General features: G+C 44.3%; 1 protein-coding gene across 1 annotated transcript in view; it reads right to left on the bottom strand.

Annotated features, from left to right (window-relative positions):
* HIP1R (huntingtin interacting protein 1 related) overlaps positions 1–15,080 on the bottom strand; it is a 145,516-nt gene extending 130,436 nt beyond the window's left edge. The window contains exon 1 of the mRNA XM_089661982.1: positions 14,843–15,080. Coding sequence (XP_089518108.1) covers positions 14,843–14,935 — 93 coding nt within the window. The 5' untranslated portion in view covers positions 14,936–15,080. The remainder of the gene's footprint in view (positions 1–14,842) is intronic.
* Between the last annotated feature and the right edge of the window lie 209 nt (positions 15,081–15,289).

Raw genomic sequence — 15,289 nt, 5'->3', positions numbered from 1 at the left:
ACAATGGTCAGAGATCATTTATATAAAACCTATATCCCAAAAGAACGAAAAAAAAATTGCAGTAACTGCGTAAAAAGTGTTAACAGGGGCTTGGACTTAATTTGTTCGTTCCACGTAAGAATCTGCCAGTGCATCTAACATTCCCCTCTCCCCAGATGGACAATGCTGCTGTCCAAAGGTATCTCTGTTGCTTCTCCATCCAGAGTGGAGACACCCTAAGACAAGAAGTGTGTAAGGGACTTTTTCCAACTCTTACCAAACACCCCTATAGCATTTGACAAGCATTGGTCCGGCGTTTGCGGAGCGTTTTTAATGCTCCGCAAATGCCACATGGTTGCTAGGCGTTTGACAAGCGTTAAAAACGCCCCACAAATGCCTAGAATGAAGTTTGAATGGTGTTACCGCACCGCAAACGCCTCGCAACCGCACACGCCAGCCGGGCGTTTGCAGAGCGGCAACATAGACTTGAATAGGAGGCTTCAACTCCTCCTGACTCGACCAGAGGCGTCCGTTTTGCCGCGACGCTAACGCTCCCGTTTGAATAGCACTATGTGCTGCAATGTGCAGAATTTTCCCAGGCGTTAGGGAAATGGTAAAAACACTTCCCAAACGCCTGTCTGCCGCTTGCAAACAAGGCTAGTGTGAACGTAGTCTTACTGCCCGGACTGCCATTTGAATGGTGCTTTAAGCGAACTGTGCCTGGGACAGTTTGGAAGAGGTGGTCTGGGGTCTGGAGTCCGATACGGTTCACTTCAGTGTCAGCATACACCATGCCTGAGCACTGAACTCTCCATAGATCAATAAGCCCGGATCATTTTGTTCTGACTAGTGGAGGTGACAACATAACGTGCTCCTTTCAAGAGCAATATGAACGCAGATCAGAGGGGGGGGGGGACAATTGTAATCGGGCACAGCTCCAACAAACAGAGCCCAGTCTGAGTACACCCTTAATTAGAAAAGCTTACAAAGATACAAATATTTACCTTTAAACAAAAATCAAAGCAGAAAATTATCAAGAAATAAAAAGTCATTGGAAGGTCAGCAAGGCACCAAGCGAGCGTTAGCCCTCACACGTATAAACAATGAGGCTCCATGAACGCGGGGCGTTTTAATAACACTGGTAACGTTAGCTGTGTAAAGTCACATTAAAAATGTGAGTTCTTCAGCGCTTTAGTATTAGCGGTTACCGGCGTTTTGCCGCGCTTTTTCGCGTTTGCTTTCTTTAGTGTTTTTCTTTTACCAAAAAGCTAAAAAAAAAAAAGTCCAAAAATGCCGGTTTGCCGCAATTTACCAAGTTTTTTCAGCTAAAAAAACTCTACAAACCCACTAGTTCTGTTTTTTTTTTTGCCAGTATGCATGGACACATAGGATAACATGCTGGGGAGTTTACTGGCTGTAGAAAAAAAGGTCAAAAGACAAAAACAGCCGCTGTAAAAACATCCAGTGTGCATGAGGACTTAGTTCTTAACTCAAAACTGTCACTGTCCATATGGGCTTCATTATATTTAGAAAAAAACACATTTAAAATTTAATAAAATAGGAATAAAAGATTTAGCAATTCATTAGCCAACTACAGCAGACACCAAGTACAAAGGTGGACTGGCGAAGCACTAACATCGATCTGTGTTCGTTTCATCACTGCTGCAGCAGTAAGCGTAGTCCATTTTATTTTGTACCGAGATATATCCGAAACACAAAAAATATACACAAATTTGATTCGCTTATTTCAGGTTTGATGGTGGTTTATTGTTCAAGTGCTGGCAGGTAGGGTCATACAGGGTGCAGAAGCTTTGTCTTTTGCAACAAGGCACCCTCTTTTGTACAGAACTGACAAAGCATTAGCAGTTCATTGATGCCAGTTTAATGATCTGCAAACACTAGGAGCCCAGTCACACCACTGTTTCTAAAGCACTTGCATTTCCATTGAAATCAATACAAACACATGAAAATGTAAATGCCCAGTTCAATGGAAAATGAACAGCAATGTCTGATTTCATGAGTTAAATGCCTAAAAAGATACGTGTGAATGCAGCCCTAATAAATTCAGTGAGCATTACTGCTTGATCAGGCCTGGATAATATTCCCAAAATGTACAAGTTCTCATACCCAACAGCAGCAGTGTATACGGTCATATACATCTTACAGCTGCCTTATATACAGTTCCAGCCATCCTCCACTAAAACTAGAGGATGGCTGGACCAAGTAGGGATGTGACAAAAAAGGTAAATGGAATTTGCAGGACGACCAGGTGATTGCCAAATTTACCCCAAACCTCTCATCCCCTTCTAGATCATGTGCAAGGCTTAATTTATTTCCCCTCTTACCTTGTTCCTATAATGAAACACTGCAACTACTGGGCCCTCTATATGTGTAGGCACCCCTCAGGACTACACTTCCAAAAGCCCATTCCTACACAGTCAGAGCAGCAGCACTGCCTTCCTGTTCCTCCTGCTGTCCTCCACATCACTACAGTGAGCTGTAACGACACTGAAGTCAGCAGGACATCTGTGGAGGGACCAAAGAGTTCGACACTACCAGAATGGTTAGTTTCCCAGCAAACTTTGGTGACCATTCCTTTAGAAGATTGGTATTAAGGGGCACAAGCGACAGGAAAGGCAAGTATTTACACTCTTCCTTTACAGGGTATACGTTTTGAAAGATCTAAAAACTAAATGAAAGATTTGCTTTAGAACAGTGGTCTCCAAACTGCGGCCCGGGGGGCCGGATGTGGCCCTTTGCTTACATTTATCCAACCCTTGGGGCACTATTCCTCTAATTGATACAAGACACTATTCCTCCCACTGACACCAACAAGGAATAATTCCTAACATAGACCCCAACAATGGGGAGCTACTCCTCCCACTTGACACCAGTGACGGGGCACTCTTCTTCCAACTTGACACCAGTGACGGGGCACTCTTCTTCCAACTTGACACCAGTGACGGGGCACTCTTCTTCCAACTTGACACCAGTGACGGGGCACTCTTCTTCCAACTTGACACCAGTGACGGGGCACTCTTCTTCCAACTTGACACCAGTGACGGGGCACTCTTCTTCCAACTTGACACCAGTGACGGGGCACTCTTCTTCCAACTTGACACCAGTGACGGGGCACTCTTCTTCCAACTTGACACCAGTGACGGGGCACTATACCTTCCCCTGATATCAACAATGGGGCACCATTGGCTCCCGCTACAGTCAATCACAGCCATTGAGGAGAGAGCAGGGACGGGGCAAGCTGTGCACTGTGTGTGAATGAACACGCGTGCCTGCACAGGTGCCCCAATTTTGGAGGTGGTGTGCTGTTGATATACTATAAACTTTAAAAAAAGGCAGCGCTCAAATGAATAGGTTTCTTATAAGATCATACATTAAACATATATAAAACACAAATAAATAGCGTTTATATAAAAGCATGTGAGATGAGCTAATGCTCGGTCCAGTATAAAAACCAATGTAAATAATTTAGATTTTAAGAAGTGTCACACAAGGGCGCAAAATTGCATTGGAAGGCGCAACAAGGTGTATCAGTGACAATCAAAAACTCCAAAATAATGCAGATCCGTGCGTCAAGTGCATGTGGAAAAGAGGGTAAGTTGCACTAACCAGACAGAACAAATTATAGTGCTTTTGAGTAATCAAGACCACTCCTGGTCATCATCCTGGAATAAACGGGGTACATCTGGTAAACACGTCCGCCCACAGCCTCTTCTCCACTAACACTCTCCGGATCACAGGGAAGATTCCATTTCACTCTTACGCACCCAATGATAAGCACTTAAAAGGGATCCACCTTAGTGGCTCAAAATAAATGAGCCAGAGAAGAAAGTGCTATATAGTGAAGTTTATTAAATCAGCAGCAGAATCATAAAAATGAACATAGTAAACTCACATCTGGCCCATAGGAATACAGCTATGGTATACAGGAATGTGAACACAAATTCCAAGATGGCCGCCGGCCTCCCTCATGGCTCAGGCAGTCTAGTATCACCGGCTTGGTTACTCCCTAATGCATTTCGTGCACCTGCACGTTTTCAAAGGCAGCTTGGGAGCGAGCCTGTACAGGTGCCCCAATTTTGGAGGTGGTGTGCTGTTGATATACATTGAAATAGAAGTGGATGGCCAATGCGTTCTCTCTACAACATACCAAAATAGAACACATGCATGGGTCATCTGGGAACAGATTCATTCTAGATCAACCAGGTATGCCATTTTTATTTCCCCATGCATGGTCAGTTTTATTTTCTTTAGGACAGTTTACACTCAATGAAACAACTAAGAGTGGCACAGTGTAACAAATAAAATAAAAAACAGGTTCCACAGGTCTATGGAAAACTTGATGAGACATAGGTATGGCATAAATATCGACTTTCAATCAGAAGGGTGTGTTACACATCTGTAAGCTGAGCTAGTCTAAATCTAAACATAGAACGATTACCGATTTCTTGCATGTTCTGCATTGTCCTCCAACTATGGGCAGCAAAGTAGTACAGCTAAGGCACACGTATGCAGATGTGTCAAGTCCCTGCATAGTTAATGAGAACAGAATAACCTGTCCTTGAGCTATTTGTCAATTCATAACCCCAGAGTGAGATAAAGTCCTATCTTAACACCAAGAAAATTGATTTCAGAGTGTGCAAATAAATGTAGTTGACATTGTAGACAAAGGTGTTATTTTCTGATCTGGTCTGAAGCCCATGCCAAATCTGAACATGCAATAATGGCAATCACTGTAAAGGTTACAGATGTTATTCCCATGCTATAAGTGAGGTGTCAAAAAACGCACATCCATACTCAGCTACATGCTGCAGCTGTCCCACGTTGACTCTGAGAACTGAGTGATCACATGACACCCGATTGCTAAATTCTCAGTCTGCTCTGAGTAGAGAGCAGTGACTGACAGTCCTTGCTCTCTGCTCCTCCAGTACTCACTGTAACCTTTAGGCTCTGTTCACACTGCCGCAACTTGGGATCTTTCATAGAGATATGAAAGTGGAATTTTGGTCAGAAAATTAAGTCCTGCTAAATCATGACAGGCTGCCCTCTTTTGCAGGTATAGCGATGTAAAACATTAAAAATAAGTGCCTATACTATTTAAAACCCAGTAATACACTGTCTCACCCTGCTCTGCACATGCTCGATTGCTCTCTATTTTTAGGCATGGAGCCGAATTTGTGGAGGCCGTTCTGCTGACAGCATAAAGATTTACTGCTGTTCAGGGGCTCTGGGCTTCAGCAAAATGGCAGAAACAGGAGCAATTATGAAGGCAATTTACAGCACACACTAATTTTGGCAGCATACTTATTCAAGTGGAATGTATGTTCCTTGCTAAAGAACATTATTTTTTCTCACGTTGTCATGGGAAAAGTTTTGCTTGAAACCCTCCTTGTAAAAGTGTGTGTGTGTGTGTGTGTGTGTGTGTGTGTGTGTGTGTGTGTGTGTGTATTTTCATACCTCAAGAGCTGGTGTTGCTGCTGCTCTCTGTTTCTATCAAACTATCAAAACTGCATCCCACTGATTACCGCCTAGAGAATAACTTTGTGTCCTTACGGGAATTCCCTGAAGCACCCTCATGTGCGCACTCCTGGCTGGGACTGTGCCCTGACAAACAGGGGCACCACTGGAGCATCCAGATGCCAAATGTGAACAGGCACACATACATAAAGGGGCTGGCCAGAAGGAATTATGGGATATGTGGTCCTGATGTAGACCCCTTGACAATTGTAACATATGAGCAGTGCATGCTCTCTGATGAGGAAGTGCGGAAAGGAGACGCAGGATTGAGATACAGGAATGAAAGTCTTTGGTGCAAAATAAAAGTAAAGGAACTGGCAATAATTCATAGTAATGTGCTGTCAAAGGGAAAAAGGATTTTTTTCCACCTATTGTCGAACACTAATTTAAGGAGATTTCTATGTGTCAAAAGTTTTTGTTTTTAGAACCTGTCAGGTTTTTTTTTGTACATATGTATCCACCCCGAGCTGTGTGTAGGCAGCCTATGGAAGTGGATGCAGTCGCAGGGGCTGCGCAGACACAGCCATAATGTCAAAATCCAACAGGTGTGCAAGAGAAGGTGTTTCAATGCAAACGCATTACTTTGCTACTTGTAAGGTTACCAACACCACATAGTGCAGTCAGATTGAAATCAAAAACCGCTTGTCCACGACAACAAATGTTAAACATAACGGCCTGGTTCACACTAGTGCGATTTCTGATTGATCGGAGTTGAGCAGAATCACATGACAATGGAAATAGCATTGTTTTCAATGGTGGCTGTTCACAACACAACTGGGGGAAGCCAGCTAACAGACTTGTGTTTTTGATGTAGTAGTAAATAAAACCCACGCCATAAAATTTGCATCTGAAAACGGACAGCATCAAAAATCGCAAAGCACCTGCACAATCGCACCTCTAATCGCATTCAAAATGCATTACACTAGCGTGAACCAGGCCTAAATCATAAATGGAAATAAAAGAAAAAATTGATATAATTGCTGGATGCCAAAAAAAACATTATCAATAGGATTCACAGCAGTAGCCAAACTCAACTTGAGCCCCCGTTCACACCAATGCGATTTGTCATATGGTTTGACACTTCAAAATCGTATGACGCACCCCACTTGTGCCCATGGAACTGTTCAAATAGGTGCAACTCTGACTTGCACGGATTTTGAAATATATTTTTGGCAATTTCATGATTGACTTGCATGGACATCTGTGCATGAAGTTGCACAGAAATCGCACTTACTGGCAGCTTTGAAATCAGTACATAGCACGATTTCAAAGCCGTATTTGGTGTGAACCAGGGCTCAAAGACAACGCATTAAAAAAACTACAAAGGTTGCATTCTTTAGGACAGTGTTTCTCAACCTTTTTTCAGTCAAGGCACCCTTTAAAATTATGGACAGTCCTGAGTCACCCCTTAAAAATACGGAGTCTTGAGGCACCCCATTCTAAAATGGGTGCCTCTAGACTACATCATTTTAATAAGGCACCCCATTCTAAAATGTGAAAAACTATTCTAATAGTTTTACATAACGCAGCAGCATGCACACACGTCGGACACCCAACATTAGAGGTGATTTCTTCTGCTAAAGCAAAATACACTTTTGCACACTGGTACTGACTAGTATTCCATTGTTTCTCTTCTCCATCACTGAGCTAATGTGACTCCAGTCCTGATGTAGAGGGGCAGGAGAGGGTCAAACAAAGATGCTGTGCAGGCAGCTGACAACCACCTTATGATGTCATTGGTTGTCAGGATGCTGGCAGCTAGAAGGTCGCAATGGTACTCAATCAAAACCCCTGTAGAAACTTCAAGGCACCCTGGTTGAGAAAGCCTGCTTTAGGATATATTCAGTCCTGCACATGCAGAACACTAGTAATTATAATCCACGATGGCAATTTAGCAAATGTAGATACTCTGATGTATTCTTGTAAACAAACATGGCATATTGCAGAATGTTGTAAACAATGTTTCCTATATACAGTAAACATGGCTGACATACAGCAACACATTTTACTGAAATCAAAACATTACAGTGATTAATGCCATTTAAACCAGACACCAGAGAAAATGAACCATTTGTGGGAGAAAGCTGATGCACAATAGCGAGCTTTATATACTACATAGCGTGACAGGATTACACGTCTGAACTGTGAATGAGGCACTGCTCATGTTTCTTCGGTTGTCAGTTCAGAGCCTGTCCCTAGAGATCGCCTTTATCTGGTAATGTTTACTGCATGATGCTATTCTGAAAGTAAAAGCTTTTGTTGAGCACCTAACAGAAAAGCCTGTGCTGTCAGGGGAGACACTACTGTACACGGCACGGCAATCTTTATAGCGTGTTACAATTCGTTACATATTGATATGGTTTCATTTCTCTGAGTTACATTTGACTATTGGTCATAAAACGGTTAGCACTTCCGCCTGGTAGTACTCGGGTCGTTGGTTCGTATCCCAGCCACGGCACCTCCTGCCTGGAGTTTGCATGTTCTCTCTGTGCCTGTGTGGGTTTCCTCCGGTTACTCCGGTTTCCTCCAACACTCCAAAGACATGCTGGTAGGTGAATTGGCTCCTGTCTAGTTTGGCCCTAGTATGTGTATGTATGTATGTGAGTTAGGGACCTTAGATTGTACACCCCTTGAGGGTTATGGACTGATGTGAATGTACAATATATATGTAAAGTGCTGCGTAAATTGACGGCACTATATAAGTACCTGAAATAAATAAATAATAATAATAAAACCATCTTAAGTCCCCAGTCACACTGGGTGAGACTTAACATGCAATTTGCATTTGGCTCTGAGGAAGAGGTTGTGTCCTCGAAACGCGTTAGGCAGTTGGTCATCCAGGGTTCCATCGTATGGACTCAGATGTTGTTTGGATCATACATCTTGTTCAGTTTGACATGCCTGTGTTATTATGTCCATTGTGAGTATGATACCTATTTTGTTTCTTCAATTAAATTATTTTAAAACGATAATGCACTAGGTCGGTGCGCCCTTTTTCTGTTTCTCTATTTGTATCCAATGCAATTTGCATGTCATACAACTTGCAAATCGCATGGCAAGTCACACCCTGTTGTCTGCAATTACAGCGGTCATATCGGTGCGGTTCCAACTTGGTCGGAGCCGCACCGATTTCTAAAGTAGTGCACGCTTACTTTTGGTGAGATTTGCATAGACATCTGTGTCCGTTGTCTTGCAAATCGTACCTCAAATCGGCATGTCATCCGACTTTGAAATCGTGCGCACGATTTCAAAGTTGGGATCGGTGTGACCGGCGTGTTATGCAGGCCATACAAGGTTCGAATTCCAAACAATTTTTCATCCAAAAATCGAAACGTCGTTCGTTCTCTAATCCGATGGTGCCACCAATGATTTCAAAAATCGGTCGTTTTTCACAAATTTTCCAGCATGCCCAATAAACGAAATGGGGAGGAACCACGAAAATCAGCCGATGCCATTGCCCCACTAACAGAGCAAAAATCAGCCGATTATTCTTAGGTCTGATTTTCGTATGAAAATAGTTCTGAATTCGAACCATGTATGGCCTGCAACAGTCTCAGTTCACACTTGTGCCAGTGGTTGCCGCTGCAGGACCACATACTGTTCCCACAGCAGCAACCAACTGCACAGAAACATGCGTTGCCACTCCGGAGATGCATGGCACCCCCACGCACCGGAAACCACAGCACAGTTTCATGCACTATGAGGTTTCCCTGCAGCATCGTTTTTTAGAAAGGTGAAGAAACCTTTTCCCTGCTTTTTCAGCGGCTACAGCAGCCCATTCAAATGAATGCAAATACAGCAAAGTGGCTAAATGGTTAGCACTTCTGCCTGGCAGTACTAGGGTCGTTGGCTCAAATCCCAACCACAGCACCACCTGCCGGGAGTTTGTATGTTCTCCCTGTGAATGTGTGGGTTTCCTCCGGGTACTCTGGTTTCCTCCCACACTCCAAACACATGCTGGTAGGTTAATTGGATCTTGTCTAAATTGGCCCTAGTATGCGTATGTATGAGTGTGAGTTAGGGACCTTAGATTGTACGCCCCTTGAGGGTTAGGGACTGATGTGAATGTACAATATATATATATATATATATATATATATGTGTGTGTGTAAAGCGCTGCATAAATTGACGGCGCTCTAGAAGTACCTGAAATAAATATGTGAACCAGGACTTATATGGATTTCTAGACTACTGAGTGCGAGCAATGGACTGATACAGGATAATTTCCCCATGTGACAGAATGTGCGTATTGCACACGCATCTAGGTACATCAAGCACTTGAGCATTAATGGATTCCATTGGCCGGAATATTATTTCTGACCACTGGAATGCATTACAACTCAAAGAGGTCTAAACGTATCTAGTGTTTAGACACATTGCGTGTTTTTGTCTGCTCTTGTATCCTGGGTGGCAGCTTTAAAGTCACAATTCTATCTGCTAATTTAAAATATAGGACTCACCATTAAGCCCCTTGCACACGGGCGACACAATTTACCGATTTTTACTTAGGAGCTCATGACGCCTATGTGCAAGGGGCCAAAAACTGTGAAGACCTGAGTAATGTTGAGTATAGGAGAGTAAAGGTGTGTAAACGTATAGACGAGTAAAATTCCTCTTCATTGAGAGTATTGTGGCCCCTTGCACATCGGTGTCACAAGTTCCTGAGTAAACGTCAGTAAATTATGACGTCTGTGTGAAAGGGGCCTAAACGAGTAAATTACTGCACTCCAATGAAAACTTTTCTATTCTTGTTTTACAGCTTTGATTACTGATCTTTACTCAGCTGTGTGCAATGTCCCATCGACAACCATGCATCTCATTTCAGATCGGTAAAAAACTCAGCATTTTATTTTACTCCTGAGTAAAACAGACCTTATGGAAATGTTTCCCCTACAAAGCCACACACAGCAGTAAGATCAAATAATGTACATGTATATGGATATATTACTTTGAGTACAAGCTAAAGGATCAGTCCACCAAACTGATGTTCAAGGAACCTAAAAACATAAGAAGCCATTGGATGTTTGAACATATATGCCATATACAGTACCTTAAGCTACAATACCAGTATTTGGTGGACTTCGGGCCAATTCAAACCGACTTGTGCTAAAATGTATGAAAAATGCATGTATAGTACATTTCCATTCATTTTAGTCTCATTCTAACATGCGCTGATGTCCATTGACATACGATTTGACATCCATTGACATTTATGCAGTGTTATGGTGTGACTAGGATACATTGGAAATGACTGTTTTTCAGACGTCCTTTCCGTTGATCTGCGTTTTAGTTCAGCTGTAAAACGCAGATCAACGCACTGGTGGGATTTGGCCTTGACTCTTTATAGTTGATCTAGTCCCTGACTGCATAACATTTAGTTTGTGTGATATAAAAATAGTATGTATCAAACAAGTGCCATGTGTTTTTGTTTTTTGTAAATACTGTTTTACCTGTTTCACCCTTTTATGTGTCTCAGTTATGACTTTATCATATTAGACATAACATGCAATTATAGTGATTGGGATAACACACAAAGCCAGAAATTCGCTGCTGTTTTTTGGTGGTTTTTATTGAGCAATTCTTGAAGGGTGTTCCCGCTCATTATCTGCATTACCATACCATTTAGGCATGTGCTTGTATCCATATTCATCATTATAAGTGGCTTACTATGCAATGCAAAGCTGCTTCATGGATGCAACCCTAGGCAAAGCAGTGCTACGTCACGTCGTATGACAAAGACAGCAAACAATGTTGCCCAGGGATAAAGACATGTCTGACATGGAAAGAACAAAGCTAAATGGACAAATCCTTACATTATGTAAAATAATCATATAACCTGTTGCAATATTTTCATCTTACATTTTAAGGCGCCATGCACACTAGCGTTTTTTTAAGCAAACACTGGATAAAAATAGCGTTTTTAGCAGCGTTTTAGTAGCATTCAGAAGCATTTTGGAGCAGTTGCATTTTTACAGTGCATGTAGAGGAAAACAAGTCGCTAGAAAAAAAAACTATTGAGTGTTTTAGCAGCATTCACAGCTTTTCTCTGCTGGAAAAATGCTACAAAAACATTTTTTTTTCTTCTCCTACACGCTGAAGCTCACAAAATGCTAATAGCCTAAAGTAGTGTGCACAGACACATAGAACAACACTATTGAGCTTCTAGAAGCAGAAAAAAAAATACTAACAGCAGCTTCTAGAAGCTTAAAAAAACGCTTACATGCATGGAGCCTAAGGGTCCTTTCACACGGGCGTTCCGTATGGCCCTTTTTCATCTGTCTGGATGAAAAACAGACACCCATGTATTTCTATGGACTAGCGGATGTAAATGGATGATCTGTTTACATCTGTTAATGTCTGCACCCGTTTTTTTTGAACGGAAGAACACCCTATTTTTCTTCCGTAAAAAAAACACCACCAGACAAAAAATGGATATGAAAAATGGAGGTAAAAAGTAAATTCTCAATCTGTTTATTATTATTACATCGAGTTTATATAGCGCCACAGGGTTTGCTCAGCGCTGTTTAGCTCAGATTTTGAAAGGAAAAAAAAAGGCAACTGAACTGATGAAGAAAAGGGACCGCCCGTGTGAAAGGACCCCAAGGAGAATCTGTTGTAAAGCTAAACACCTAGGTGAAAACTGTGATGGCAGGTGACATTCTCTGACCTGGGGTACATACTGCTTCCAGGATGGTGAATGAAGTCTTACTACCTCTACCAATGCTATACATGTAACAATAGGCGAATGATTTATCACAGATTCATCAATTTCAAATGTGCTTAAAGACAAAAGAAATAGCCAATTTGGAGGAATGTGAGAATGTGAGAATGTGAATCTGCAGATCCAGCCAGCCAACAGGTACAAAATAAGCCCTTTTGTATTCCACCAGCATGATCCTCTGTATATAGACACACCCCTGGAGGCACCATTATATCTGAAAAGCAAGAGACGGCAAGGGGCATTTCAATCCACCCTTCAAAGGCAGGAAAACGCGCCATTTCTTTGTCAAGCAGACACTTAGACCTTAGTTTTTGCTATGAGTGGGCTCAGATCTACAATCATACTAATAGACCCCAACGTATTTGTAAGGCAATATTTAAATGAATTGCGTCTCATAGGAGTGCATGAAATGTTCTACCTTTGGATAGGAATTTCCAGTGGTGGACTTTTAATAAAAGTCCTATTGCTTATTACAGGTGTTTATGTAGCACCAGAACATACACACCGCTTATACATATATTGTATGTTCACATCAGCTCCTGCACCCAAGGAGCTTACAATCTCACCCTCACATGCATAAACATACAAAGGCCGATTTAGACAGGATCAAATGCCTTTGGAGGAGAAAAAAAACTCACATGCATGCAAACTCCATGCAGGAAGTTCTTTAGTTGGGAATCAAACCAATGACCCTACTGCTACAAGGCTGATGTACCAACCACTAATACACTGTGCTGCTCCACATACATGGATATTTTTGCTCCCAATAGCTGTATCACTTGGCCTCTTGTTTTATGTGCATCCATGATCCAGAAAGTACATGGCTACTTACTGTCATGTGACAGGGGTGATAGGACTAACAGTCCCAGCAGGCATTCCCATCAGCTGAGGTGAGCTTGCACAATATGAGTGAGAGGCCGCTGTGCTCTACTGCATCCTGCTGTGTACCTAAAGGCAGGACATGCAGGCAAGGAGAGCGCAGGCATATTTATTCTTGTGGTTTGTGGGAACAAGTCCCCCTGGGTGACCCCTCTGCTCCTATTAATGATCAGCAACAGGAAGAGGGGACGGGCCTTCTGCAGAATGAGAGAAGAGGTGGTGTGGGTGCAGAGAACACCACTGACAGATTGCAGGGGTACCAGTCTGAAGACAACACGGAAGGCAACAATTTCTTGAATTAATAAATAGTGTTTATATTGATCCAAAATGAATAGGATACAGACGGCAAAGCCGACATTTCCAAGGATTGTATTTATTTCAAGCTCAAAAATATTTTTGCCCAAAGCAAGACAGATTAGAGACTCTTGAGTTCCTTCACACCCTACAAATCCAAATTCCTTCACCCGATCTCCCATCTGTACAGTCTAGAACAGAGCCCTCCATAGTACTCCGCTATCCTGCCCTCATCTGTCTGCTCTCCTGTACAGCCCAGAACAGAGAACTTTCTGTTATGTGGCTATCCTGCCTTAACCCCTTCTAACCAGTGTACAGCCAAGAACAGAGCCCAACTATCCTGCATTCCTTCCTGGACAGCCCAGCACACAGGCCTCACTGATGTCCGGCTATCCTGCCATCACCTGTTCTCCCCCCTGTACAGTCCAGAACAGAGCCCTCCATCATGGATCTGGCAGATACCCTTTCTTCATTCTGTGCAGTACAGCATAGAGCTCTCCAGGACACCCAGATATCCTGACTTGACCTTCCTGTAATCCCTCCCATACACCCCTCCATAGTGTCTGGCTACTCTGCCCTCACCTGTTCTCCTTCCTATAAAGCCCGGCTATCCTACCTTCAAAAGTCCCCCATGGTGTCCGGCTATCCTACCTTCAAAAGTCCTCCATGGTGTCCGGCTAGCCTGCTTTCACAGAGCCCCCATGGTGTCCGGCTAGCCTGCTTTCACAGAGCCCCCATGGTGTCCGGCTAGCCTGCTTTCACAGAGCCCCCATGGTGTCCGGCTAGCGTGCTTTCACAGAGGCCCCATGGTGTCCGGCTATCCTACCTTCAAAAGTCCTCCATGGTGTCCGGCTAGCCTGCTTTCACAGAGCCCCCATGGTGTCCGGCTAGCCTGCTTTCACAGAGCCCCCATGGTGTCCGGCTAGCCTGCTTTCACAGAGCCCCCATGGTGTCCGGCTAGCCTGCTTTCACAGAGCCCCCATGGTGTCCGGCTAGCCTGCTTTCACAGAGCCCCCATGGTGTCCGGCTAGCCTGCTTTCACAGAGCCCCCATGGTGTCCGGCTAGCCTGCTTTCTCAGAGCCCCCATGGTGTCCGGCTAGCCTGCTTTCTCAGAGCCCCCATGGTGTCCGGCTAGCCTGCTTTCACAGAGCCCCCATGGTGTCCGGCTATACTGCCCCCACCTGCCACGGCTATCCTGCCCTCACCTGCCCTCCACGGTCCCCGGTTATCCTGCCCTCACCTCCCCTCCGTGGTCCCCTGCCCTCACCTCCCCTCCGTGGTCCCCTGCCCTCACCTCTCCGGTCCCCGGCTATCCCGCCCTCCAGTCCCGGAATCTCTCCCGCACTCACACCGGAGCAGAGAAGCCAGTGCAGACCTATGACGTGCTCGGTCGGCTCTCACACCCATCTGTCACCTCCGTGTCACTCTCTCACCTGGTTCCTGTCAAACTGCTCCCTCTCCGCCTCCAAGCCGTGTCCGCTGCGCCGGCTCAGCACCCGGGACGGAACGTTCTTGATGCTGTTCATGGTGTAGTCCCGGCACACTCAGGCCGGAGCGGCCTCCCTCAGCTCACCTGCACAGCGCCGTAACACTTCTCCGCTCCCCCCAGCAATGCACCGCGATCTACCTGGCAGCCAGCCGCTCCCGCGGAATTCTGGGTAATGTCTCTCAGCGAAAGGAGCAGCCAGGGGGGCGGGGACAGGCCAGCGTCCAGAGGAGGAGCTCCAGCGTCACGACGCAGCGGGGGTGGCTGGTGTCACCTGGACAAATATTGACATAGAGCCGTGCTGTGATGGTGTCACGGTGCAGAGGCCGGTGGCCGGGGGGGTGGTGTGTTGGTGGGGGACGTGTCTCACACGCTGTACGGATCCTATGGCTCG

Source organism: Staurois parvus, unplaced genomic scaffold, assembly GCF_062004578.1.
Source record: "Staurois parvus isolate SC_StPar_1 unplaced genomic scaffold, SC_StPar_1.0 ptg001418l, whole genome shotgun sequence".
Lineage (NCBI taxonomy): Eukaryota > Metazoa > Chordata > Amphibia > Anura > Ranidae > Staurois > Staurois parvus.
The sequence above is the reverse complement of the archived record's forward strand: the minus strand, read 5'-3'. Positions and strand labels throughout refer to the sequence as shown.